General features: G+C 41.4%; 2 protein-coding genes across 2 annotated transcripts in view; one reads left to right on the top strand and one right to left on the bottom strand.

Annotated features, from left to right (window-relative positions):
* map3k21 (mitogen-activated protein kinase kinase kinase 21) overlaps window positions 1-21,307 on the bottom strand; it is a 29,163-nt gene extending 7,856 nt beyond the window's left edge. The window contains exons 1-4 of the mRNA XM_032553406.1: window positions 17,961-21,307; window positions 3,141-3,321; window positions 2,898-3,046; window positions 1,815-1,990 (exon numbers count right to left, since the gene is read on the bottom strand). Coding sequence (XP_032409297.1) covers window positions 1,815-1,990; window positions 2,898-3,046; window positions 3,141-3,321; window positions 17,961-18,753 — 1,299 coding nt within the window. The 5' untranslated portion in view covers window positions 18,754-21,307. The remainder of the gene's footprint in view (window positions 1-1,814; window positions 1,991-2,897; window positions 3,047-3,140; window positions 3,322-17,960) is intronic.
* Window positions 21,308-21,469: 162 nt separating this feature from the next.
* Window positions 21,470-27,992, top strand: part of pcnx2 (pecanex 2) — a 28,318-nt gene continuing 21,795 nt past the window's right edge. The window contains exons 1-5 of the mRNA XM_032553405.1: window positions 21,470-21,866; window positions 24,521-24,723; window positions 25,331-25,448; window positions 25,544-25,580; window positions 27,528-27,985. Of these exons, the coding sequence (XP_032409296.1) occupies window positions 21,714-21,866; window positions 24,521-24,723; window positions 25,331-25,448; window positions 25,544-25,580; window positions 27,528-27,985 (969 nt within the window). The 5' untranslated portion in view covers window positions 21,470-21,713. The remainder of the gene's footprint in view (window positions 21,867-24,520; window positions 24,724-25,330; window positions 25,449-25,543; window positions 25,581-27,527; window positions 27,986-27,992) is intronic.

Here is a 27,992-nt window from a genome sequence, read left to right as displayed (position 1 = left end):
TCAACAGAAGCATCTTTAGACTGACAGACTGCACTGGTGCATGCTTAAAATAGATAAAATTTGTTCATTTGAACAGGAAAAAAAGGTTATTCTAAATATAAAAGCTGATATAAAATGCTAAAGGAAGTTTTTGTTTTAAAATATTAATAAGACCCTGACTTACAGCATCTAGTTTTGATATAAATAGATGATCGTTCATGGTGGGAAGGCAAGAAAAATATTTTAAATGCTGCTCCGATATCTTCTTGTTTAGTTCTTGAACATGAATCATAATTGTCTACAATCAGAATCAGCAGGTCAAAAGCTAAAAAAAACCCAAAACTTAGTAGGTCCATTTCTGAAATATATGGTTGCGTTAAAAATTTCTTGATCCAACGTAATTAAATGTTTTAATTTAACCACCTTAAACCAAAAACACCTGTTCTGTTCAAACTATTGAACTCTCGGGGTGTGAAGTGAGTAAAGCAGTTATTGGAAACCACACTTTACCCTGTGCATAAGTCGATTTGTGGTTTGAATAATGTCATGATGTTCCACCTGATTGTCTGTTTGTTTCTTTTAAGAGGTGTTGTTTTTTTAGCTTCCAGGAAATGTTTTGCGCCACCTTACGTCTAAAGATGCATATAAAAACTGACATTCTGTGTAATGTATTCAGAGTCTGTCTGATAGCGTCTGGCTGCACATTCTCTCCCCTGCGCAGGTGTTCTTAATAAAGCTGTGTTTTTTGTTCTGCCTTTGAATCCTGGTCCTAGATCATTTTTCGGGGTTAACACAATTTAAATGATTTAAAATTAAACCGCTAACCAAACTTACAATGCAGGTGATATGAATAATTTGTCAGATCCTGACAGGATTACACAGTGAAATCAGCAGAGTTAATGGTTCAAAATACTGACGTCTTAAATAATACTATTCAATGGATTACGTTCTGGTTCTTGTGTTAGAGGATTTAGAGTCACAGTCTAAACCAGAAACATATTAAAAATACGACACAGTCCTTGAAGACAGATTTCTGTAGGAGGAGCGGTGGATGACTCTGTCAATAAGAAGTTAGCCGTAGGATTAATTTTTATGTAGCTGCAAACTTCTGTTTCCTCCCAGGGTTTTTCCCTCTTTTCCTCCAACTTTTCCTCAATTCCTTTCTGCTGAGTAATGATAATCTGTACTAGATGACTTCAGTAAAGCAGCTTTACAGTCAAAACCCGCCAGCCTCCTAGATGCAGATTACTGTGGGATATTGGCAGAAAATCTACTAACAATACTGCCATTAATTGTGTGAAATTTGTATCAGGAAAATGGCTGCCAATCCTCTGAGATAACGTTTCTGTTAAGTATGATAAAAAAATTAAAAAAAAAACTACTGAGAGTTTAAATCAATAATATATCTGACTAAGTTACCAATATTCACAATAAGGAGTGGAACAAATATAGAACATATTCACCTAGATTAGGAGAAAGAAATAGAATTTAAAAGTCTTAGAAACCTGTGTGGTTCAGTTCACTATTTTCTCACCAAGTTTGTGCTGATCCTGTTTTTTCACTAAACACTAATTAACCCTCGCTTTAAGCGTGCACTTACACAGAAAGCAGATTAAGCTCTTAACCAGGGGGAGGTACGCTCAAGCACCACAGCAGTAATGCCTCAGTCAGATAAAAACCCAACAAGCTTATTAAATGAAGGTAACGTGTCAGGGCTTTTAGGAGTTCAAATCGGCCAAGAGTGGTTACAGTTGGATTGTTTCATCTCTCAGCATCTGCAGATATCAGGCACAGAGCGAGGCAGAGATAGTTGATGCCTTCCGGTCAGCGAGTACCTTCTCTTTGGTCCTGAGTTCATCGAACATCTCCTGGATCTCCACCCGCCAGTCGTCCTGCATGCTGTGGAAGGAGTCCTGAGGCATGGTGGCCATCACCGCCTCCTCGATGGCCGACAGCTGCTCCAAGATGCAGGAGAAGGAGGGGCGGACGTGAGGGTCCTGGTCCCAGCACTCTGGGGGACAAAGCACAGATTGACCCGGGTCAAAACATCTCCATCTCTGACTGTGTTCATGTTGCAAAATCCTTTCCACCTCTCTAAATGAGCTATCAACATATCCAGGTAACTGGCTTTACAGCGGGTAGCTGGTATTTGTAGGATACAAGTAAACACACAGTTGGCTTCACTAAACCCGTTGGTATACAGAAACTTGACAGATTCCAACTTGGATTCTGAAGTCTTTTCCTCCACCATGTCTTACTGGTTTCCTAATGCGTGAAGATCATCAGACAGAGAAAAGGTTCTGGCTGTCGTCGGCTCAGCAGAACTTTGTTTTAGTTAGAATGTGAAAAATTACAGTGCCAAAAAGAGGCTATGCTCTAACTGAATTGCCGTGTGAATTTTGAGTGAACTCTTAAAACAAAAGCAGAACAGGAAAATAAAGCGGGTTTCCATTTACTGGTTTGGAGCGAATCAACCAGGTTACACAAAGTGCCATGTTACACGTGGATGTAATGAAGAAGATGTAGAGCGTGAAAACTAGCATGGACCACACATCTCAGAAAAATGGAGAGTCTTCCCCTCCCACTGAGAGGTCTGGACTTTTTCACATTTTTCAGAGTCAAACCCACCAGTGCAGAAGAACGTTGGCTACATCAAAAGAGATAAACACCCATAAAATCTCACACTATTCAGGTGTAATGAGGAAACTGAATAGTGTCCTATTCAGTTTCCCCCCTTAAGAATAGAAACAATAGTACTTTGACCAGTTTAGTAATACCTCCTGCGATATCACTAAGCGGTACACACAAAATGCTAAAGGCTAATTTTTGTCAGATTAAACAGCAAAGTAAACTGGACTAAAAATGACAGAAGGATTGGTTTATTTGATTTTCAAACAAATTGATTTGGCTGTAATTACCTTCCATAAGCTTGGCGAAGGGCTCGGGGCAGGTGGAGGGGATTGGAAGAGTTAACTTGTTGACAGCAACACCGTAAGCAACAGCCAGACCATCGATCCCTCGGTACGGGACTTCCCCCGTTAACAGTTCCCACAGCAGGACACCGTAACTGACAGATGACACACACACACAAAGATAAAGTTACCTTCACCGCATGAAGGATAAGATACTTTAATCAGAGTCGTAGTCTGTCATTACCGCACCTCCACACATCGCTGCCTTTGGAGAAGAGCGAGGACTTGATGACCTCTGGGGCCATCCAGGAGTAGGTGCCAGCGGCTGACATTTTTGTAGTTTTGTGCCACTCCCTTGCGAGGCCGAAGTCCGTGATCTTCAAGGTCTTCCTCCCGATGTCATCGTTCTCAATTTTTTCAAGTAATAAAACTAAAAAAGGGGAGAGAGGTAAAGCTGAAATAAGGCATTTCCAGTGTGATGTAGTTCAATTTTCAAGATTTTCACTGAGCTTACAGTGGCGCTAAATAACCTCTGACAGTGCTGTAAACACAAAATATTACACAACTTTACTTCCAAATTGCATTAAGTTAGATTTTTCTTAAGATTCTGCTAAATATTACAAACATAATTACCTTCTAAGAAAAACAACATCAAAGAAAAGCAAAGCAGAGTTGCAAAATAAGCATCTGAAAGTAAACTGGATGGAAATGGATTCAGACTCCAATGTTCCTACACAACTTTTAAAAACACAAATGACATTTTTTTGGATCATTTTTAGATTATAAATGTAAAACTGCTGATAACCTTACAACGGATGAATGAATAATCAACAAAGCAATGTATGGATAAGACCAAAAAAAAAAAAAAATCAAACAAAAATACTTAAACTCAAAATGTTTCTCATCACCTGAGCTTCAGAGACGCAGCTCCAGTCAGATAGATTTTTTTTAACAAGCATTTTCAGCAAGTTTTTTTTAAATAGATAACTATGAAACGAGAAAAGTGGGAGACAGTGTTGGAATGAAGCAAAGAAAAGTGCATGTGAGGAGCGATAGGTGATATTCATGAGGGCCAGCAGTACGCGGCGCCACTTGTTACTGTGGTAACAGGAGGCTGACAGCGCCACAAAGCGCCTGTCCTCAGGTCCTAAAACTGCTCAACACATTAAAGACTGACGCCTGCTGGCATCCCAACGCCTGAAGTGAAAGCGCGGCCGCGGAGAAGCCGAGTCCAACTGACACGCTGTATGAAGTCCAGACAATCTGTGACAATCAGGTGTGAAAAATCCATGACTCACACACCTGCAGCTGTCCAACACTCTCTGCTCTTTTCTTCACATTTTCCTGGAGCGCAGTGAACAAAAACTGCCAGGGCATGACGGTCTGAGTCCTAGACTGAACCCACACAAGATGAATACTTCTTCCCCTGCTCACATTTAACTGAGAATACTTCTAGTTGCACACAGAACAGATAGTAACTGTGCTGAACTAAAGCGGCACCACCCATCGTTGTTATGAAGCCAATAATTGTTTTGAAATTGCAGCTGTAAAGCCACAAGCAGCAAGTCTGTGAAAGCACCAGAGCAGCCTGACTGACCAGCTAAAGCCAGGTGCTTGTACACAAGATGGTTCATGAAAAATAATCTCACACTGGCCACACATCGGTTTTAAGGTCTGTTGTCAGCTTTGCTTTCTTGTTTCACATATTTTATCATAAAAAAAACTGAATATTAACAGCAAAAAGTGGCTCTTTGATGTCTTGATACTCTTGATTTCGATTCACACCTGTTTTTACTTCTGCCAAAAACGTCTCTCATTACAAACTGCCCCACTTCACGACTTTATGCGCAGACCTATCGCTTACAGCAGAGCTGCGGTGATTCTACGAAGAAAAACAACGGAGGAGCTGAAATGTACTGCCTCAAGTTACTTCTGGGTTATTTTTAAAGCCAATGTGAAAAACATTGTGCTTTAAATAGTTCCTCAAAGTTGTGTTTGTTTTTTTCTCCAAGCGTGCAAAGAGTGGATGGACTTTCCTATGCGTGTCTTGGGCTGTTGTGTCACAAGGAGTGAATTGTTGGAATTTTTAATAGTTAAAATGTGACATCGTAGCAATTTCCAAACAGAAATATTTGTGATGCTTGTAGCTTGTAACAAGGTAGCTGCATCATGAGTTTTTTTTTCTCTCTAACCTTGAACTTGCTGCTCTCGATCACTGCACGACACACACAGAAAAAAAAATATTCACCAATAGTAAATTTACCTCCCTGATTTTGTGCACTTCTTAAAAGCTTATTGTTCTGCTGATTACAAGTCCTGCTTCTTAATTGAAGAGTAAGCAGATCTGTTGACAGATGTCAATGGGCAGCACGAGAGGGCAGCCGCTGCCCCGAAGAATCGATGGTGAGCTCAGAAATACGCCTCGTGACTGCTGGATAAATACAAACAAAAAACAAAAAACTCAAACAAGCAAGCAGAATGGCCTCCGTTAAAAAATGTCCACGATATCGGGGGCGCTGGGTGGCTCGGTTGGAACAGCAGGTCAACGTCCTTGACGTGTTCGTCCTTGGATAGTTGGATTCCTGGTCTTAGGTCATCTACCTTGTCCTCCTGTTCTCTCTCAACCCTCCTTCCTGTGATATTAGTGTTAAAAAAAAAAAAAGCTGGGGCATGGTGTGGTGGCGCAGGGGGTTAGCATGCCCCATGTTTGGAGGGCTTAGTCGCGGGTTCGACTCCTGGTCTCAGCGACCTTTGCCGCATGTCCTCCCCCCTCTCCTCGCCCTCTTTCCTGTCTGCCTACTGTCGCAAAAAACATGAGCCACTAGCGTCGCAAATGTTTGATACTAGTATCAAACTTGCCTCTTGTCTTTGTTTAATAGACCCGGAAAACAATAGAAACTGCATCACCTGTAAACACTTCAAGAAGATGTACAAAAAAATCCTTTCACTCTAATAAATCAATAAAGCACCGCCTGACTACTCTGAATGAACTGCAAACATTAGAATGGCAGCATTGTTTTGATTTTTTGAGAGCAGTATTTATATTTGTGTGGATTTGACTATAGTTTAAATCAGCCTGCAAATCAATACCTTTAATTCCCCGGATAGGAAAAATGAGGAATTTCAGTCTTATTTTGGCATCAAAACCAAACCTGGTTTGAAAACCTTAGCATCAGTTTCTAGCCCTGAAAGGATCTAAAGACAAAAAAGTAGCAAATCTTTTTTTTACTTATGTACTACAATAGTGTTTGATTGGTTTATTAAGTCAAAAACAAAAATGGTAAGAGAGTTGTACTACTCAACTTGTGATAGGTCAAAAAATAACAGCAAAAAAAAAAAAACAACTTGATTTGATCTCCATTTAAACATAAATTCTTCGATTTTTTCAGAAATGTAAATTTTTCTTTTAGTTATTCGAGTAAATCTGAGAGCACAAACTTTTTTTCATTCTTATCCAAACTTAGAAAACAATTAAATAAAATGATATACTTTTCAAAACTGGGCAGGAACCTTGAACAGTGAAGCAAGCCCAGATGAACTACAAACTGTCTGATTGGGTAATTCTGTGCTACCAAAACAGTTTCATATCCCCCCAAATTTTTTACTTGACATGAATGAATGTGAAGCAGTATGTCAAGCTTACAGAGTGGTTTGTTTCTGAAAGTAGCTCTACTTTGTTGCCTACAGCACAGGTAAATGTCTAACGTGAGCAGTGATGGTTAAGATTTCTGTTGCCATCATCAAGTAATAGTTTAATAACTGTGAAACAACCGCTAGCATCATTTCGGGACGTGCCAGGCTCGGTAAAGAACAGGGCCATCGGTGCCATTACTCTCCTGGGGCAAAGAGGGGATCCTCTACCCCGGCTCCAACAATAGGAATTCCATTGTGAAACAAACAGGTTTCACTCCACCAGTGATACACTTCAACTTCCTGTTGTCAAGTCGTCTCCCGGTGACGCCAAAGATTTCTCCCAGCGGCCTTCGTGGAACAATAATAATGACTTAAGACGGGTTGGTTACACGACCTTGAGGAAAAGTAGTCTCAGAATAAACCTGTCTGTGCTGACTGACGTATAAAATGTCACGCAGAATATTTTCTTTGGAGCTCCCTGGTACTTTGGTGTCAGCCCTCTAGAAAAGTTGGATAAAAGAACAAGCTTCTGTCACATGACTCCCTGCTGACGTCACGCTACAAATAGCAACCTGTCACACTTGCAATCCATTTTATTTGACATGTCAACTCTAACAAGAGTTGAGCTTCTGGTAAACGGGAGAGTCGCTATCAAACGGTTTACTAGTTTGGTTGCGTTTCAAGTTATTAAACCAAACTAAGAAACTCCTGGTGAACATTTATTTGCTCTCTACTTAAAACATGCCTTGAAAAATATTCAGTAAGTGAAGAGGAAGGGGAGGGTTTACTTTGTTTTCAAAGTTTTATTGGCCAAAGTGAATCTGAAATGCGAAGAATGCATTTGTATTCAGGCATGTAGGGTGGAGATAGGAGGTGAGCAGGTCATATGAGACCAAAATTTAACTTTAGGTCCTGCATGCAACAGGTTGTGTGTGCTTGAATATGAACGCATATCAACCTGATTTCCCTTTCCTCATTGTGAGGCAGGGTGGTAGCTGCATCATGCTGTGGGAATGCTAAGGGAAGGTGTTCTATGATGGAGCTAAATATAGCACAATCCTAAAAGAACAGAGATTGCAAGCGATTTTGTGGGTTCATCTTTCATTAAGACAGTAAATATTCAGTGTCAGCAGTAATAAAAGACTTTAGATCACAGATTTCCATGTGTTAAAATGCCCAAAGTTCAGATCTAAATCCATTTCAGAAGAAAAGATAGAAAATTGCTATTTGCTCCACCCACTCTGACTGAACTCCAGCTATTTTGAAATGAAAAATGGGCACAAATTGACGGTGTCTAGATGTGCAGAGCTGGTAGAGACTCACACTTGCAGCTATAGTTTCAGTGAAAGGCGATTATGACTGTGACTACAAATGGAAGCCACACTTTTCAAATGTTTATTTGTAAAAACCATCTGCTTGTGAATATATTTATCACTTAAAATCCTCCAAAAACAAATTGGTTGGTGTAATAAAGCAATCCCTAGAAATTAAACTGCGGCCTGCTTTAAATACCAGCAGCAGTGAAAAAAAAACAGATCAACAACAATCAATAAAAACTGGTCAGTTTATTTACAAGTCAAAGTCTCTACTCGGTGTTTACAAGCTCGAAGTTTTGTCTGCAACTAACAGCTGAGTCAATCTTTTGGTCCTTCAGATCCACATTATGTAAGACTCTGTTGATCATTCCCTAAGAATTTGCCAGACTTGAACACCGTCATGTACAAGCTTTGTGGTTTTGGTAATTCAGTAATGTTCCGTAATCTAGACTATTTTCACAGTTGGCTTCAAGGATTAGGCCTGCAGGCCAACAACACATGGCAGAAACAGATGAGGAGTCAATTTTATGACGTTTTTGAAGCAACAACACTCCAGTGTCAAAAGGTGTAATTCACTTAAACGGTAAAGCTTCAAACCCAACAAAAAAAAAAAAAAAAAAGCAGGCAAGACACAGCCAGGTAAAATTCTTAGTTTCGGGAAAACTGGCTCTGTGGTAAAACATTTCTAGTTCCACTGTGGAAACATTAACTTCTGCAGGCTCCACTGGGTTTTAATGTTATCCATTAAAAGGTAAAGGCGAGCTCATCACAACCCAAATACCATTTCATAAACAAAGCAACTTACAGATTTCAAATTAAGTTTTTATGAAGCTGAGGTTGAGTCATGGTAACAGAGTTGCTCCGGTGACTGCTTTCGTTTTATCTGAGTCTCAACTAAAAAGATCTGGTGGGTCGATTTTCAAAACTACGCACCAACACACACAGAGGTCACATATTAGAAAATATGTCAAAGGTGACTAGTGACCACTAGCAAACTCCATTATCCACATACAAAGTTAATTAGCCACAAACTTATTACCAAAGAAACTTACATGTTACAAGCTAAGACAAAGAACGTTGCTTTTCAAACAAACTTGTAACTAGGGCTATAAGTTCATGCTTAATCTGTCTACCTTTTCTTACTCTGCTGACAAGAAAAAGAGTGGCGAAGGGCATCAGCTCATGCAAATGAAGACGCACATGCCTTCAAGGCAGACCGCGTCCTGAGCCAACACCCATTTATTACTCCTTTTCCATCTCATGGAGGAACAGAGAGAAGATCAGAGACAAAAGGTGCTGGGAGCAAATCAGGTCTTATGCTTTCTTGATCGAGTTAGGTTAGGTCTGTGGGCCTTACAAAACATGTTCATTAAATTTTTTTGGAAAAAAAACCCATTTTCAAATATTGAGATTTCACCTGGTCAGTTTCGAGCTCCTTTCAGAAAACAAGTCAGCTGCTGCTGGTCACGCCCGTCAACTCAGTGTTTACACTTGATACATGTGGAAATGGCTCCAAACAGAATTTAAAAAAAATACACTTTTGTATCCTCACTTTAAAGCAACTTTACAGGCTAATCAAATATCTATGTGCAACCTGGGGATGCATGATGCTGCAGCTGTTACTATTGTTACCAATCAACACGATTGCTCTGGGATTGAATCCCAACATGGAGTCTTTCTGCATGGAGTTTGCTTGTTCTCCCCAAACATGCGTGGGTTCTTTCCAGGTACTCCACCTTTAGTCTACAATCCAAAAATGTAGGTTAACTGGTCTTTCTAATTAAAAGTGTGTGTGTGTGTGTGCGTGCGTGCGCGTGTGTCTGTGATAGACCGCCAAATCTTATCTTGACTTAAAGCTTAAAAATAAAAACCAATGGTAAGAGGCACTGTTGTGGTCAACCACTTCAGTGCTGTTTCAATGTCATTACAATTTCTCATTGTTTACCTTTAAGCCAATGAAAAATGAAAAACAAAACAAAAAAATATTTAACCCAGAGTCAAAACAATTTTGCTTAAGCAGAGACACTGGGAAATATATGTGATATTTTCTGATGTCCTACATATTTCTGGACTTCTGGAACATTCAAACAATTTTTAAAGATGATTCAAAGCGGCTCCCCTCCTTCAGAGCGGGTAGATCTTTTCTGCTTTTGAGCAACATTGCATAAGGAAACAAGTGATCCAGATCCAAACGTGAAACTTCTTCGTTTACCAATGCCTTCCCTATGAAATTCATATTTAAAGATAGATGAGATTTTCCTCAACAGTGCATAAAAAGTAACTCTGTCACTGCTCGGCCGGCTTGAAATGAGAAAGCCCCCAGGCAATCTGGCTGATGGGAACAGGATCAGCACTAACAGTCGGCTAAATCCATCTATCGTGGTCGCATCTCTCTCTGGGCCACTTTTTCTTTGTGTGCCCTCTTCCTCTCCCGGTTGTGCCTGTAAAAACTGGCGTTCCCCTACGGCTTGGCTTATTTACACCCATCAAATGTTTAAGGTGTGCAAGCCGGTGCCTTTTGCTACATAAAGCATCCGTCATTGTGCTCATAAGCCACAGACGGGAATGTGGAGGACTGGTTGATGTGGAAGGCAGCTCTTCTCAGCAGTGGGCCCTTTTCCTTTTCACCCAGCCCGGCAACAATAGGTGCAGTCAGGGAGAGGTCATAAAAAACACGGTGAAAGCATCTCAACTCCTCCTCTCTCCCCTCTGCCCTTTCTCCCACCGGAGAAAGGACAGGCAGTAACTGTCTGTGTGTCACCAGAGGTAATTGTGGGAAGCCAGAGAAAGTAGCCTTGCACTACCTATTGGGGCTCTAATGTTTTCTTTGGCCCGAGTCACCAAAAATTTAAGTAAATAGAAATGTGTATGTTGTTTAGGGAAATGTTTTATTGGCTTCTCTGTCCTGATGAAAGATTTCTGTAGGTAAAAAAACAGAAACACAGAGTTTGAGAGAAGTTACTTTGCTCGATAGTTCCGACAGAAGCAGATACAACGCTGAGCATTTATAGTTTTTACTGGAACTCTACAGTAAATACTTCTGTTATTTTCAGAGACATGTAAGATCTGACAATTATGAATCCTGTATTTGAGCTTAATATTACCAAATCGCATGCTTTTACAGACAGATTTTGGAATTTACAAAAACACTTTGGTTACTTTAACTTTTAAGGCCAAAATGGGCTCCATCAGTGTTCTGAATCAGATCTCCTGTTCACTCATGTCTTTTTTTTTTTTGTTTACACCAGGCACATCAACAAAAGGATGGAAATTATTCCCAAGCTCTGGTGTTTATGGTGCGTTCACTGTGCTAAAGGAAAGGTCGGTGCGTTCAGTGAGAGACTGGGAGAGGAAGAGCGGTACCGGGACAACACGATAAAGCCCCAACAATAGCTTCCGACTGATGGGTGTATGCAGCTGTACGCGCTCCAAGCGGAACTCCCGTCAGTTTCAGTGGCATTCAACCGCGCATTCCTGGCATACTGTCATTCAAACCAAGATGCAAGACTACAAAGTTAATATGGACTGTGTGTCCTGGCTCTGGGCCAAGTTTCAGTGTGCTGTTTGGCCCACATGCTGCTTTGTTGAGTCTGCACACCCTAAATCAAAGGAAAAAAAACACTCAAAAAAACTAAAAAGCACAACTCGAAGAAGGATGAGCTTTGCTTTAAAGCATACTTTCACATGTACAACTGGCAATTCTACAAATTATGTGGATGCAGTCAAGATATTTGAAAATGTGTGTAATTGTCTTGGGTCTTACCCAGTAGGATCAAATTAAGTGCTAATCTCCATCAACTTTGTAAAATTTGTTCAGATGAATGACGTCCAAAGATTTCCAGAAACATCAGCACAATATGTTTAGTTTTAGTAGTGCTAAACCGCAACGCTCAGAGTACATGTAGCTAAACATAACATGCATCATAAGCACTTTGCTGGGTTGATATTTTTAAGTTGCTATTAATAATATTCCAAGTAAAACAAACAACAACAACAAAAACCCCCTTTGCCCTAACTAGACATGAAAAATATGAAGCAGCAAGTCGGGGCCGAACTAAACGAGCAGGGATAAAGTAAGACGGGAAACCCCCTCAGTTTGGGGCAATAAAAGAGTAGCGCTCCTCTCTGGGAGATTAAATATGAACAGAACAAAACAAAACGAGGGCTTTGAGACCCTCCGAGTCCTAGCCATTCTTTTGGCCACAGTAGCCTAGCAACCGCTGCTTGACCAGTCCATTGTGTAAACGTATGTTAAGCTTTTATCCCTCATTAGCAACATTCCTCCCTGCAGGCTGGGATTTTACAGATTAGGTTGAAAAACACAATGGAGATTGGACAAATCTTGCTGACTTCCAACATATTACTTTACAGGCTAATCATTGATCAAACAGCTGCGTGTTTGTCTGCGTGGAGCGTGCGTGCATCCAGAGTTGATAAATGACGGGCAAAGTGAGTCGAAGCAAAGTTTTTCAAGCTTTGTTCTTCTACATCTGTATGTGTACACACCAGGCCATATCAATGTTTATAGTGCAAGCAAAACATAAATAATGCAATGTGATTTGAGCAGAAGTTGAACTCTTATTGTAGTAACCCTAACCCTGCACAGAGATTAATCTCTTTTCTACTATCTTTTTAGTTATTTAAAGCCAAAACAAACAGACAAGCCTGCAGCAGCAGATGCAACATCTCTTCTGAGCTTCATTATTATAGATTTTGTTGTTGTTGCTTTACTGGGAAAACAACTCAACACACTGCAGGGTGCCACTGGAGTGCTTGTGTGTCATAAAGAGGCTTTTGTGAACCAACTGTCCTGCTTCTGACCAAACACACACACAGCTTCGTTCACCGACTCTAGATAGCACTCAGTATTGGCTACACTATCTCCAGACTTCTGACCCTGAAACAATCTTCTGTGTGAAGGTCTCCACTCTGCTGTTGACAGGATTCAGGCTCCATCGTTCTCTAAACTGTGTGGGAAAAACGGTTTCAAACGGACACGTTTCTTATCAGGTTTTTTTTACTTGTGAAGTTTGAGAATAAAGAAGATTGTGAAGGATCTTCCATGACTTCTATATTAAGTGCTCCCTGTTGGAGCTTAGGTTTCCACCGTTTCACAGAGAGGTGACATGGCAAACATAGTGATTTGTGTTTGCCGCACTCCGCCTGTTTGGGGGAAGTGTGTTTGCGTATGTCAACCAAACACCCGATTAGCAGCAACAGTCTACACAACCTCAACTGTTAAATCCTTCTGCTCCATCTGGTTTATATTTAAACCAGAAATCTTTATCTAAACTAATACAACATCTGGACTTGGCCTCTTTGACATCGAGATGACCAAAGGTAAAAAATATTCCGAGGCAACTCTACAAACTACCGATCCTGCTAAAAATTAGCCAATTGGTTGCACAACAACTAAATATTTGTTATAAAAAAAAGGCAAGCTGTAAGTAAATATGCCATACTGCCACGAGGTAGCCATAGCAACACCACTCATTGGTGTGGAAGTTGTTAATAAGTGAAGACCACTTTACTTCCAGCGTCATCAAGGTTTTTGACACAGGAAAATAAGAGAGTGCTACAGTAGTGAGAGTCATTGGATAACAGGAAGTTAATTTGTTTTAATCCCTTGATGATACCAGATCCATCTTCTCAATCCTTTGGAACTCTCACCGGTAGGGTTTGGATCCACCAACCAAGTAATCCCGCTAATCAGTAAATAAGATGCTAAAGTTAATTTTAACCGCTAGCTATGTTGACATGCTCCCTTTTGCTAATGCTAGTGAAATCCTATTTTCACTGTAAAACATGTGTAACATCCAGTTGTCAGGAAAATTTTGAGCGAACTTTTAAAATGTTGCACAAAAGAAAAAATACAAATGATCTGAGTTTCTGAGCAAATGAACCAGGCTATGCAAGGCGTAATTTTGTCAGATGTTGATGCTACGTATGGCTGTAATAAACAGGAAGTAGAGGTTGCAAACTAGTATGGACCCCACATCTTAGCAAAGTGGAGAGAAGTTTCTAGGAACGCACTGCTATCAGGAGAGTTGAAATTGTGCTGTCAACTGCTATTGGCGACATTACATGCTGTCCAGAGAAAAAAAATAAAAACACAGACAGAGGAGACAGCTGATCAGTCACATGAGGTAAATATTACGCCCACCAAAACTTATTCCTCAAATGTGTTTCCAGATCCCATTTAGCTCATTGACTTTCACCAAAAAAACCACCTCAAATGAATGAGAAAAAAATTGAGAAAGTATTTCCAATTTAGCCATTTTCATCAACTTTTTCTGATGCGATACTACAAAATGTGCACAAAAAAAAAAACATGGATGGAAACACGGTTATGGACTCATCTGTCTCTGGTGTTTTATTCTCTATACATAAACGATTAAAGGAAGATAATGCCAGAAATTATTCTTGAGGCTCTTTGCTCCCAACTATTAAACTGTAAACAGCTGTTTATTCCTTCTTGAAACATAGTTCAGTAAAGCTGGGTTTAATTTTTAGAAACTTATGTCCCATAACCTGGAAATTTTTAAATGCATCTATACATTTTCAGTAATGAAAAGAGAGCATTCTGTAACCCTGGTGTGTGTATTTTTTTTAATTCACTCAAAACAAAGTATGAACAAATACTTTTATAGTTTTCTTTGAGGAATCAGAAAGTCAGAGCTCAAATTGGTTGGGAATTGGCCCCAATATATCTGATCGGTGCATCGATAAACCCTTGCTATGTACATAATCAGTTTTATTCCTACTTAATCAGTTTTAGTCCTACTTGTGAGGCTTATTTTTCTTATCAATCTCGGTAACACGCACTTCTAATAAATCTAACATTGTTTAGTTGAGTGAAATATTTGTGGAAAGACTTTTTTTTGTCATGGCTTAACTACCTCATGCACCAAAAACCTCGTTAGTCATAGGATCCTCCGCATTAGTGCAACCCGATCCCTTTCAAATCCAGCAAAAAAGTCTTAACCTAGAGCGCTTGGACAGTCTGGTATGTGTACATTTCACAGGTTTTGTTCCGACATTCACACGTCGACTCCCACAGCTGGAGATAAACAGGGATCGCTACGCCACAGCTGCTCCCCACATGGCCCCGGGCTGATGGGAGCCTCCGATCACAAAAGGGAGAGAAATGGTGTTTAGGGTCACATTACACACATAAACACACCTGAGCTGAAGCGAGTGGCCTGTGTCTCTGGCTATGTGACTCAAACCCTTTTTTTTCCCCACTTCCAGTCCCTTTCCATTCATTATTCAGTCCTGGGAAACAAAAGTTTGCTGGCCTCTTATCAATTACCAGAACTGGAACAGTAGGCCTGCTACTCTGTGAACCAAAAGCAAGCGACATGAGCCTGTCATGGAAGGGAAAGTCTCACAGTATCGAGCCTGTTCCTACTTACTAAATCACCGGCTTTGTTCCCTTAAACCAGTACTTCTCAAATAGTGGGGCGAAGTGTCAAGGGGGGGCGCGAGAAGCAGGACTTTATAATTGTCCTTATTCTTGCTTGACTGATAAACAAGCCTCCGGTCACTAGGTGGCAGCAGTGTTCAAACTAATCAACAGGCTGCCTGTTTTAGCCAGTAGAAGAAGCTACACAGCCCTGTTGTAAACTGAGCAGAGGAAAAAAAAGGGGGGTGAAGGGTACAAGCACAGGTGTTTTGAAATATATCTACCGTCATAGAGAAGAGATGGAGAAGTTTGATAGTTTAAAGAAAAGGTCAGTAAAGCAAGTATGACGGAGTTTTATGGCCAAGCTAAGAGATTTTTATTTTCAAATACAAGAATACAGTCATAATACTACGAGAACCCAGTCGTATTAGCAGAATAATTTAAATATTGGCAGAGAAAAGACGCAATATTGCCGGAAGTAAGTTGTCATATTAAAAAGCTTCATATAGTGATATGTAACCTGATCCAGCAAGTCTGGTTCTTTCTATTAGATAAAAAGTTGTTTAAACAATCGTTTCAAAGTCCTGGGGCTGAAAATTTGCTTTGGATGTGTTAAAACCTTTAGTATTTACTTATTTGTTAACGCAGTGCCAACTATAACCTTATAAGACCACCAGTATCCCGCAATTTAGCATAGTATGGTGAAAAGTTATCATAAAATTACGACTTTATTCTCGTCCAACTTTACTCGTAATTAAAACCCAAATCAAAAACTCAGAGCCTGGCTCTTATACTCCATCATAAGCAAGTAGAAGAAAAGTCGCAGAAAAAGGCCAGGAAATAGACAAAACCTATCTTTTTATTGTTAATGCAAAATGTTATACACTTTTCATCTCTTCTCATCTGACAAGCTGAAATATTAGCAATATTGCTGCAAATTTTTCCACAATAAATGTTAAGAACTATGCACCTTGTGGAAAACTAAACTGAGGAAGCTGATAAGTAACCAATGCTTACAGTTGTAAAAAGTTTTACTGTATTAAGTCTAAAAATGCACATCCCAGTGAATCATTTGCACTTTTTCTCTTTCAAACTGAGTCTTGATTAAATGTTACTGATTCACTTAAATAAACTGATTTTGGAAATTATTTTGAGAAAACAATAAAACAGCGGTTTTGATAATGTCATACAATGCCGGAGCTAATGGTTTGTACAGATAAATGATTAAATATGAACAGATACCTTTTTCCTCCCTGTGGCTGTTAAGCACACGTGTCTGATAAATCACAGACTTTATTTGAACAACATTTCAGCTTTAGGTGGAGAGGGGGCTGGGAAAGTGAATCTGTGTGTTTTGAAGCATAAGGGGGACTCGGAGCAGGCAAAGTGGCCCAGCTGGGCAAACTCTTCACCTTAGTTCACATCCTCTCGATGGCTTCATCCCCCCTCCTCTACACTTTGTTGCATTTTCAGCCTATGCAAAGTAAAAGGCCTGGACTGGTCAAGTACTGCGGTGAAACATGTGGATTACGGAGTTGCAGTAGCTTCATTTGACACTGGTGTAAGCGCTAGGTGAGTTGAGATGTTTTAAAGCTAAACATTTCCAAATGTCCAATTTAATCAATTATGACGCCTTGCTAAGGTGCCTTTAGCCTTGAAGTCTTTATTTGTATTGTGAAAAGTTACAAGGTGAATGCATTCTAGGCATTTTAATAGAGTTCTACATTACAGATCAACAATGTATGTCTCAGTCATGTGGAAAGTGCATGGTAATATTTTCTCTGTTGTTTTTAACAAATAAAAATAAAGAGTGTGTTGTGCATATCTATTCAAACCCCTGGGTCAGCCCTTTGTGGAACCACTGTTCTCTACAACTACATCTGCAAGTCTTTTATGAAATGCCTCAAAACGTTTTGGATATTTTTGAACAGTTCCCTCTGAACAAAAACATCACCACAGCATGATGCTGCCACCACCACGTTTCATACTGATAAATTCTCCCACCTGAGCTGTGCATCATTGGAGCTCCTCTGAACTGAACTATACTGTTCACTGATGTAAAAGCCTAAACAGAGCAGCTTTGTTTACACTGATGTGAAGTTACCCAAAGGTCATTGGCATTTTGCCCATGTGGCATTCACTATCTTTACAGTTTTATTAAAATCTCACTCAACTTTTTCCAAGTATGAAGTGATGCCATGAACCGCAGGAGGTCTTATACCCACCATGCTTGAAGTTACACCCACCAGAGAAATGCTTCAGAGTGATCAACTCACCCAAACAGGGATCAGATCAGAAAATGACAATAAATTAAAACATGTTAGATTTCTGCATTTTATGATTGTTATGGGATATATTTATGATGAAAAAGAAATGGATGGACCATTTACTTAAAGTACATAGGCACAAAATAAGAGCAAAAAAAAAAAACAAGGACATGTCATTTATTGATTATGTGAGTGGGTTGATTACATGGGTGTGAATAGAAATGCTGCTAAATAATAAATTAGATTTTGACTGATTTGAATATTTATTTGAAAACCATACTCCCTTTTCCCTTTACTTCACAGTAAAGCTACTTGTTTTGGTCCCCTAAATAAAATCCTAATCTGCAAGGCCTTTGCTGAAACTTGACAAAAGCATATAAAAAAAAATCAAAATGGTAGGAATACTTTTATTGCTCACTCTCACACACAAACTCCAATCTTTGCTTACTGTTACTGGACTTCAGGTCCCGATGGATGATGCGTACCACGGCGTCCTCGTGCAGATAGAGCATCCCGCGTGCGATCTGCACGGCCCAGTTGACCAGGATGTGTGGTGGGATGCGCCTTCCAGTCAGCGCCCGGTTCAGCGTCCCGCCTCGGGCATACTCCATCACCAGGCACAGGTTGGGCTCCTCCATGCACACCCCCTCCAGTTTGATGATGTTGGGATGCTGCAGCATGGAAAACAGCTTGGCCTCCTGCTTGACGCTGGAGGCGGTGGCATTGATGTCCTCATCCGGGTCTTGCCGAGCCGCTTTCACCGCGACCTCCTGGTCTTTCCATGTTCCCCGGTAGACTTTGCCAAACCCACCCACGCCAATGATTTCCTCCAGCACCAGTTCACTGAAGGGAATCTGAGTGGGCGAGCTGGGCACTTGCTCCGACACCCCCGCCGACCCACTGGTTGCGGGAAGACGGTAAATAGCGGGCTGGTATGTGACGTAATTAGAAGGGAAAATCCCGACCCGGTGGTTCAGCTTGCCCGTCCACCATCCTTCGTCCCCGGAGATCGCAGCGTCCTTGGACAGGACCTCGACCACGTCCCCTCTCCTGAGGCTGAGCTCGTCCTCGCCGCTTGCCTCGTAGTCGTACGCGGCGGTCCACAGGGACCGAGTGGGACACAGCGGGGCAGAGTGAGCCCACGACCGGACAGTCGGGCACTCTGTCCAGGCATGTTCCCCGGCCCCACCGCCGCCCGGCCGCCCTTCACCGTTTGGGGAAGCGGCCTGCGAGACATCCATTTCTCGGTGGCCCTAGCGGCACCATAGGGTGCAGAGCTTATAGAACCAAAAAAAAAAAAAAAACTTAAAACTTTAAAATATAACTTTTAAATATACTCATTATGTCACTTTAGCGTGGTGAATCCCCTCCGCAGCACCCAGAAAAGTCAAATCGTGCAAAAGTCCTGTGAGAGAAGAAGCCTACAAGCGTGTATCCACGTCGCCACTCCGGTAGAAGTATGATGGTCAATGAGCAACCCAGCGAGGCTGCTCGCTAAGACTAGCCGAAATACGGCTTAGCAAATACCACCGCTTCACGGGCTGACGCCTGAGACTTATTAAAAGCGACCAATACGCCATGAATTGCCTATATCATATTTGTAAGCAAACTAAGTAACGACGTGATACCAAAATGCCCTGTGAGAAAACTAAAGTTAGCCTTAAACCGATGGACCAAAGTTACCAAGTTTCCGCAGGTGCCGCAAGAGGTGCACCTGCACCGTCCGACCCGAGGAGAAACACAGAGCCTCCCCGGGGCTGGTGTCCCGTCCAAACCCGCAGGTAAACAGCTCGTAGCAGTCGAGTTGCGGAATGTAAAGTTTGCCCGCTGGTTTGTGAACTTTAAGCACAAACTCCGGCTGCATTCCAGACTCCTGGCTAGCGGGTTAGCTTAGCATAGGTCAGCCCGTTGGTTGGTTTGGGAAAAGTTGCTCCTCTTTTAAAACCGCTTCATCCACAGTCTCTCCTCCGAGTGGGGGGAGAAAACCGGTGAGCAAACGAAAAGCGCACAAAACATCTTAAAAGTTAAACTTCTTATCAAGACGCGGACAGAAAGATAATACAACAATCCCAAAAACTTTAACCAAAACAATCCCTCCCCCTGCCACCGCCGCCGTTGGTGTCGCTTAGCGGAGTGGGTCGCAGCAGCGGCTGGCTGGATCTGAGGACTGCTGCGCTCCGGTTTGGCTCTGCTGGTCACTGATTGGTGGACGCGGTGACACGTGACGAGCGCAGCAGTTGGAGTGGAGGAAGGAGGAGCCACCGTAGGAATGTCTGCGGAGAGCGCGCTTTCATGGAAATTATTGGAATAGTCAACCATAAAAACCCCCATCCACTCCGACACACATGCCCATTGACAATGTTGACATTGAAGCACAACTTTAAACTGCTGCACATAAATTTGAATGCATGTTTAATGTATTAAAATATATTACATTTCAACACTTTATGCTTAACTATTGCATCCACACTATTGCATCCACAAAGCATGCTTGCTTGGTATGGTATGGTATGCATTATGTGATTTAACTGAAGGTATGATTTCTCCATTAAAACCGCTTGTGGGGTGAGATTATGGCATGCTCATTTTGCATATTATCACCGTCCTAAAACAATAAAAGTCCTAAATCGCCATTCCTTTCTTGCCAAGAGATGTTTTAAGCAAGGAAGAAAAGGAAGGGGGGGAACCCTTTTGGCAAAAAAGTATTCTGACCATTATTTTTGGAAGTTGACAATTGCAAGGCTATTAAAAAAATCTATGTTTTTAAATATAAGTTTAGCTAATTCCATGAAAATCACCTAAATTAAAATTAAAGTACACAAAGTATATCTCCTTAATTATTCAATCTAAAATGTATCACTGCCAAAAAAAGGTCACACTTTAATATTTCGTTGGCACACATTAAATTTCGATTGTTCTCGTTGCTTACAGAAAACTGAATTCTCTTATGAAATGAAAAATATCCAAAGCTACTTTGATTTGTATTTATTTTTATATTTATATTTCAGTTGTCAGAATAGCAACAGTAGTGTTACTGCAAATTTTCCCCTCAAGACTGTATTTTTAATTTTACTTAGAAAGCAAATTCCAAGTCTTCCCATTTAGTAATCATTCTCAGTGTAAGGAACTTGTCTTAGGAATATGTTTCTACGGCCTCCGAATTTAATGTGTTATCAGACACTACAACGCCAACTCATTTGGTATAAATCCAGATTAATTGCAGCAGAGGCAGAAACTAATTGACATAGTCCCCCAAAATATACATTTCTTTGGTCTGTGTAAAAAAATGTCATAATATTTTATGCAAAATCTATTTAATAAACATCCAAACCATTGCTACCTTTGCATTTAGCAATTGTTAACACTATAGCTAATGATCATTAGCTGGAGGCAGGCTGGAGGCAGTGCACCACCGATGATACTCCTGTACAATGGAAATGTTTATGTTCCTAGTTCTGTTTCACACCGGAAACTCATTAGTGGTTCACCACTTCCAACCTCCATTTACTATGTAAACAGTCATTGGCTTCAGTGTAAATGCCCATCAAATTAATTTTAAAGTTTATTAAAATTGTGCTTTTTAGTGAAACGGCATGGCGTTTTAAACACCGAGGATTTAATTAAGCACTCACACAAGAAGAACAGGTTTGTTATCACAAAACAATAAGATAAATACTGTTATCTCAACATAATGTGATAAGAAATGTATTTTTATGCATGGGATGCGCTTGAGCTTCTGACTGATAAGAACGCCATTTTGGCAAGAAAGGAATGCGAACAGTTGCCTTGCAAAATGTAGATAGGAATGCTGTTTGATTATGTGACGCGACGTCCTGCCATACCGCCTCGCATCCCGAGCAACGGAGGTGGGAATCATAATAGAAACGACGGAGAGGGGAGGAGAAAGAGAAGAAGGGAAGGGGCTGTCAGCGCTACGCATCTGTAGGAGCGGAGGAGAGGGAGGAAGGGGACAGCCGAGAGGGTCAAGATGAGATCCGCGGAAGCAGCGGCGGACAAACGAGAGGACCCCGTCGAGAGAGACCGAGGATGAGAGAGAGGGCTCCGGGAGCACTGCTGCATCGCTCCAACATGGAGGCGCAGTGACAGCAGCTCACGTTAGAGGAGATCATCTCGTCGTAGCCTTGCAGCATCGTCGTCCCCATCACCGTCCGTCCAGAAAGCCGAGCGGAGAGGAGGAGACATGGGCTCCCACGTTGTGCAGACGCTGCGCCAGGGAGTGTGGGCATCTCTGACCGGCGGCTGGTACCACGACCCGGACCAGAACAAATTCAACAACTCCTGCCACCTCTATCTGTGGATATTCCTGCTGATGCTCCCCCTGTCTCTGCATCTGGTGAGCTTTTCGTGAGCGGATCGTGATGTTCAAGGCCGCGAAGGTTGCTGCGAGGTGTGTGTGTGTGTAGGGGTGTGTGTGTGTGTAGCTGGGTGTTCATGCGCCCGTTTACTCCGCGTTGGATAAACAACCGACAGATCTGCAGGTACGTGATGTCGCTCGCTGCAGCGCCCAGAGATTGCGAGCATCGCGGGTGGAGGGGAAAAACCCCCCAAAACGGGCAATGTCGCACTGTTTTTCCCTGCATGCAACGCATGGCTGCTCCAGTATCTGACAGCAATGAAAAAACAGTGTTCATGATGGTAATGATGATGATGATGATGATGATGATGATGAGTGCTACACAGGCTCCATCAGTTAGGATTATTTTGTAAAAAAAAAAAAAAAAAAAGCATTTGTCTGTTATTTGCCTTTATTTTCTGATTTCAAACAAATGGAACTGGTTTCATAACAAATATGTACAGCACCATCCAAGAGTGCTGCTACCCCATTAATTGAAGATTGACGACATAATATTACTAAACGATTCTACAGTGTATCATTTGGATCTGCGCAGTCAATATCATGTAAGATCCAAGCTGCTCTAATATTAGCTGCCTGTCTCTGCACATCCACAGGCTGCTTTAAATAGCTTAAACTCACTCAGATTGAACGGAGAGCATTTGTCAACTTTAACTGTGAAGTCCTGCCACAGAGGATGTGTTTGATGACGGCCAGGACTTTGACAGAGCCATTCTTACACAAAAATATGCTTCGATGCAACATAGCGCTGGTTTGTCCTTTCGATGTTCATGAAATTTACATCCAGTTGCACTAAACATGCCACCATCATGTTTTACAGTGCAGATGCTAAATAGTTTGGTCTAATCTGCTGGAGCAGCTTCTTGTGACCAAAAATAAAAATGACTTCTGTCAACTTCCTTTTTCTTTTTTTAGAGTTTTAGTGTCTTGGTCACTTGGTCATGCAGGCTCAAAAAGTTGGATATTGTGAAAACGTTCAATATGTTTTTGTCACTAATTTCTGAAAGTGAAAGTTGTGATTATGGCTTACAGATAGCAAAAACCCAAAGTCCACTGTCTCAGAATATTTGAATATTACATAGGATCCATTTTGGAGTAGCGGTTTTAATGTACAAATGTTTTGTTTTGAACATGTGACCATCTACACCACCATGGGGAAGCCTGCTGACCTGACAAATGTCCAGCAGACACTTATCGACACCCTCCACAAGTAGGGTGAGCATGGTTGCTCGCAGAGTGCCGCATCCAAGCATTTTTATGGAAAGTTCAGTGGAAGGAAAACGTACAGTAGGAAAAGGTGCACTACAAACAGGGAGGATTGTTGAGCAAAATCTATTCGAGACCTTGAAGAAGCTTCACAAGGAGTCGGCCGAGACAAATCCTGCTTATGATGTACAAATTTTGCATTTCTAATGGCAAGCCAGTCCTGAACCAGAGATGTCAGAAGAGTCTTACATGGGACAAGGAGAAAAAAGGAGCACATTTTTTTCCTGAATCCTGACATTCCTGTTTAAAATAAACTTTTTAATGGACGACATGAAATAATGAGCCATAACAATCAAAACTGGAGAAATAAAAGCTTGACATATTTCAGTTCATGTGTAATAATATGATATATAAGTTTCACTTTCTGAAGTGAGAAAAAAAATGTCAACAAAATATGATGCTGTATGTTAGGTGTGCACATAGTGCAAAATGCAAGTCTGCCTAAAATTAGCTAAATTTGTTATTAGCAAACATAATTTGAACACATGGCGCCTGAAATATCAGACCCTACGATGAAAAAATGTTTCTTTGAACCATCTTAAAAAATACTCTTCGTTTGTTGCAGTTAATTTTACTAGTTTTGCTTGAGCAAAACTAACAAAATCAGAGTCATTTTTGAAAATATTTGCTTCAGAGTGGCGCATCCAGTGAAGCCTTTGCTGTTAGAGTATTGCACATACTCAACCTGTGATAGTGATTGCAATTTGATCAATTGTGCAGCTTTTCACCAACTGCTTACTTCTTCTTCCTCTCCCGGATTTATTGAGTGTATGGCTAAAAGTTGCCCCGTCAGCAGATTCGGTCGTCTGAACCGTGAATCTGTGCAGATGATCAAAGCCTGCGGGTTGTTATTTTAAAACCTATCTTTGATTTAAACTTCACTTCAACAGTGTATCCCTGATCTGTCTGTGACCCTTGGGCTTTGTGAGGCTGTTTGCTCAAGAATACTCTCCAACAAAGCTGGCAGGCATTCGCAGAAAAGTTGGATTTAGACTGAGATAAAATCACACAGAATTGGTTAGATTTTCTTGGTCAGGGTAAAAGGTTTCTGAATCCCAATGCACAGCACATACACTGCTTTCTGGTCTATCGCATGAAATGCCAATCAACTACACTGATGTTCATGGTTAGAAAATACATGATACATAATTTTTGCAAGGCACTGTACTGACATCCATTGTGTGCCTGCCAGAAGTCTTTTAAGTAAAGCGTGACTCATCTATTCAGATGGGGGGGTTTTTGCCCTCAGCTTTCAACCTCCGTGAGAGAAATATACTGCAATGATTCCCCCATACCCATATTTATCACATCCTGATCTTCACAGCATAAACTTCAAGTCTTAAAAATCTCCTTGCATTCTCTTGCAGGCCCTGCCTCCTACCACCATGGCCCTGAGCATCTACTGCACCTCCATCACCGTCTTCTTCGTCCTCATCAAGCTGGCCAACCACCGGCTGCACCTGATGTTCGACGAGGGCGAGGCGGTGGTCCGCAGCAGCCTCTCGGACCTCAGCAAGGCCCAGGAGAAGAAGAGCAACGCCTCGGACTCCTGCCAGCCGGCGAGCATCAGGTATGGGTGGGGAGGTCAGTCGGAAGTCGTAGAAAAACACAAGATTCCTGTTCAGCGATCCAGCCTTTCTATCGCCTCTGTGGCTGAAGCTGCAGGTCTGTCCGGATGATGAATGTGGAACCTACACCAGGAGGTTCAACCTCAGATGATGCGCAAAAATATACATTTAGCCTTTAATTCTCAGTTTGCATTTATTTATTTATTTTTCCTCAGTACTATCTGTCTTTCAAATCAAATTGTCTTCATGATCGAGTGTTTAAGACTGGAATACACACTCCCACACTTTGTCTCAAGAGCCTCAGCGTAGCTTTGGAGAATGTGTGAACTAATTTCAGTGATTTTCGGTCAGCCTGTCTTGCTGAGACGTGCGTTCTCTGAGCAGAGCCTTATAAAAGGAAATCCATCACTTCTTCCACTCCTTCTTCTTCTCCTTCTCTCTGTGATGCATTGAGATGAGATGAAACAAGCCAAGACGCAAATAGCTTCAGCCTCAGCATTGATTTGTCCGTTTTCTAATTCGCATGATTTTCTCTAAAAGTGAAGCAGTGGTTTATGAACTTCCACCCGAGTCCTCACTGTCTCACGTCTTCCCGATTTCCCTGAGCAGAAAGAGCAGCACGCTTCCCGACAGCGTCGCTATGACAACTCTGGCCCGCAAACGTCCCAGCCCGGTGATCCAGGTGACGCTGAAGCAGACGGAGACCGACCCGGGACTAATCGGGGTGGTAAGATGGACTGCACATGGATGAAGTCACCGGCGTGTTGACCTTTTTTTTTTTTACAACCTTGTCTTGTTGTTTGTGAACTGTTCTCCGTACAGGACTGCTCAAAGTCAGACGAGAGGAAATCTGCAGAAGGTAGCGGCCATCTTTCTTTAGGGTTTGAACACACAGATCTGCAACACTTACAGGAATTAAAGTCAAACATAAAATATACTGTGGTGAATTTTTTGGAGCCCCCGGTGTGGAAAATGATGTGGAAAAATCTTAAATTAAAGTAATATTTGACTGAATTAGCATGATCTTGCAATAAAAATGAACAAAAAAAGCACTTAGTTTTGACCGAGGGATGATCTTTAATTATTGAAATCCATGAAAAGTATTAACCTCCTCCCTCCCACATCATCACAAAGGTCCCCAACTTTGCTTCAAAGTGTGCATGGCATACTATCCAGCCTTTCTCCCTCTTGCCTAACGCGCTGGGTGGCTCCACAGACGATGCGGCTTCACAACTTCCTTTTCTGCAAAACGCATCACAGTCGTAAATTATCCTCAGACAAACACAGAAAAGCTGTCCAGTTATCCTGCCAGCAGGCCCAGCTGACTGCTTCCAGTAAATTTATGACCTAATGCACCAGCAATTAGACAGAGCCCAGTCAGCTGGTTGAGAAAAACAAAAGGAAATTAAAAACAACTCTGGCGCATTGTAACAGATGGCCACGTGTTTGAAGAAAATGTTTTGTTTCTGCTAACAATATCAGTCATCCTACCTTCAAATCTGTGTTTCATGGAAGATTTATGTGTCTGGGAAGTATTGCTTTACCCGAGGATGGGTTTATAAACGCCAGAATAAAAAAGAAAAAGTCAGTGCATGGAAGAGAGTAGAGAGAAAAACCCATTTGATGAAGTCTTTTGGTGCATAAACACTGATTTAGGTGTTCATTGATTTTATCCCAGGATAATTTATTGTGGCTTTGGAACTGAAGGACATCCGGTGGGTTGTGTGTGTGCAAACTAAATCTACACCAATAATAGCGAGCAGGCCTGACAATTTAAAGGAGCCCTGTGAGGATGAACTGATTGTAGCTTTTCTGAAATCAAATTTAAAAGAAAATGTTTGAGCTGCACCAAAACATCAGCTGTGGATCGGAGTCACAGCTGGTGATCAAAAACGGAAAAATCTGATCGTTTTGTTTGTTCATTGAACACACCGTGTGCCGGGCTACCAGGTCTTACTGACAGCAATACTCTTTAAAGTAGAAGTTGGCTTGGAGTGAAGACAAGTGTTATTTTCAGTATCATTGAGGTATATAAATAATTCTTTACATGCCGTGGAGATATAACATAGCTTAAATGTGTTTGGTTGTCTTTCATTGAAGTTACTTGAGGTGGTTAGTCAGAAACTGTGCTCTAATATTAAATATCTAATATCTAAACTGTGTTCTTAATATTATCTTGTTACTTCAAGATAATATTAATAAAGTAGAACTAAAACAATTGTGAGGAAATACACATTTTTACTTAAGTAAATGTTAGGAAACTCCTGAAGTGCAGAGCTGTGTAACGCAGGCTGCTCTTTCTCACACATTGCTGCTGCTTCTGGAGCAAATATCAATAATTACTGATTGATCAAGCCAGAAAGGCTTTCTACGGCTACTTTCTGTTTATTACAGATTAATAAATATCAGAGAATAAATGAACAAATGACGGTAAGTTTTATTTTTTCCCTTAAAATGTCAAGTTGAACTCAACAAATTTTTTATTTAAGAATAATCTTATAGAAGAAAATGAATATGGTCCAAAATAACAAACTGTGAAGAAGAATGGAAAAAAAGTAGAGTTATGATTTCTCTCTTAAAAAAGGACAGAAGATGCTTTTGTATGCTCTGTTATTTTTGGGAAGTTTTTGACAAATTCCTGTCTTATCTTGGCAGTTTAATCTTTAATCCATCTTGAAAGTTAAAAAAAAAGTTTTTGTTGTCTTTTTATAGGTCTTAAAGATAAATCAGAGCCTCTCAATTATGTGAATAATTGTAGGATTACAGAGTGCTGCTCAAGTTTAAGTAAGGTGTGTTTTCTGTTCAGGCCGTGGCGATGCCGCTGCGGCAGACCAAGCCGTGGGGGAAGACCCTCGGTTGGATGCTGAATTGTCCCCCGACGATTTCTCCAGCCCCAATCCGGATCAGGACGCCCCGCTGCTGCAGGCCCAGCAGAAGTCCCCGTCACGATCCGCAAGGGAGGAAGCGGAGGTGACTGAAAATAGAGCTGCTGCGGAAGAAGGAGGGGACGTTCGGAAATCTTCGACAGGAAGTCGGTCAGGAGAGGAAACGACTCCAGAGAGAAACTTAAAGCAGGACAGAAGGGAACAAAGGGAGGATGACGAGGCTGCAGATGAAGGTTTGCCGCCTTCAAAGGGAAGTGAAGATGAGAGCGAGGAAGGCAGCGAGGGCCTGAAAGAGAACTCGGATGCCAACAACAACTCACTGGGGACTCCAAAGGATGACCAGGGCGAGTCCATAGACATCGCAGAGTCTCCTCCACAGGTGAGCT

The sequence above is a fragment of the Xiphophorus hellerii genome, chromosome 22 (assembly GCF_003331165.1).
Source record: "Xiphophorus hellerii strain 12219 chromosome 22, Xiphophorus_hellerii-4.1, whole genome shotgun sequence".
Lineage (NCBI taxonomy): Eukaryota > Metazoa > Chordata > Actinopteri > Cyprinodontiformes > Poeciliidae > Xiphophorus > Xiphophorus hellerii.
Note: the sequence above shows the minus strand (reverse complement) of the source record. Positions and strands in the feature narration are given on the sequence as shown.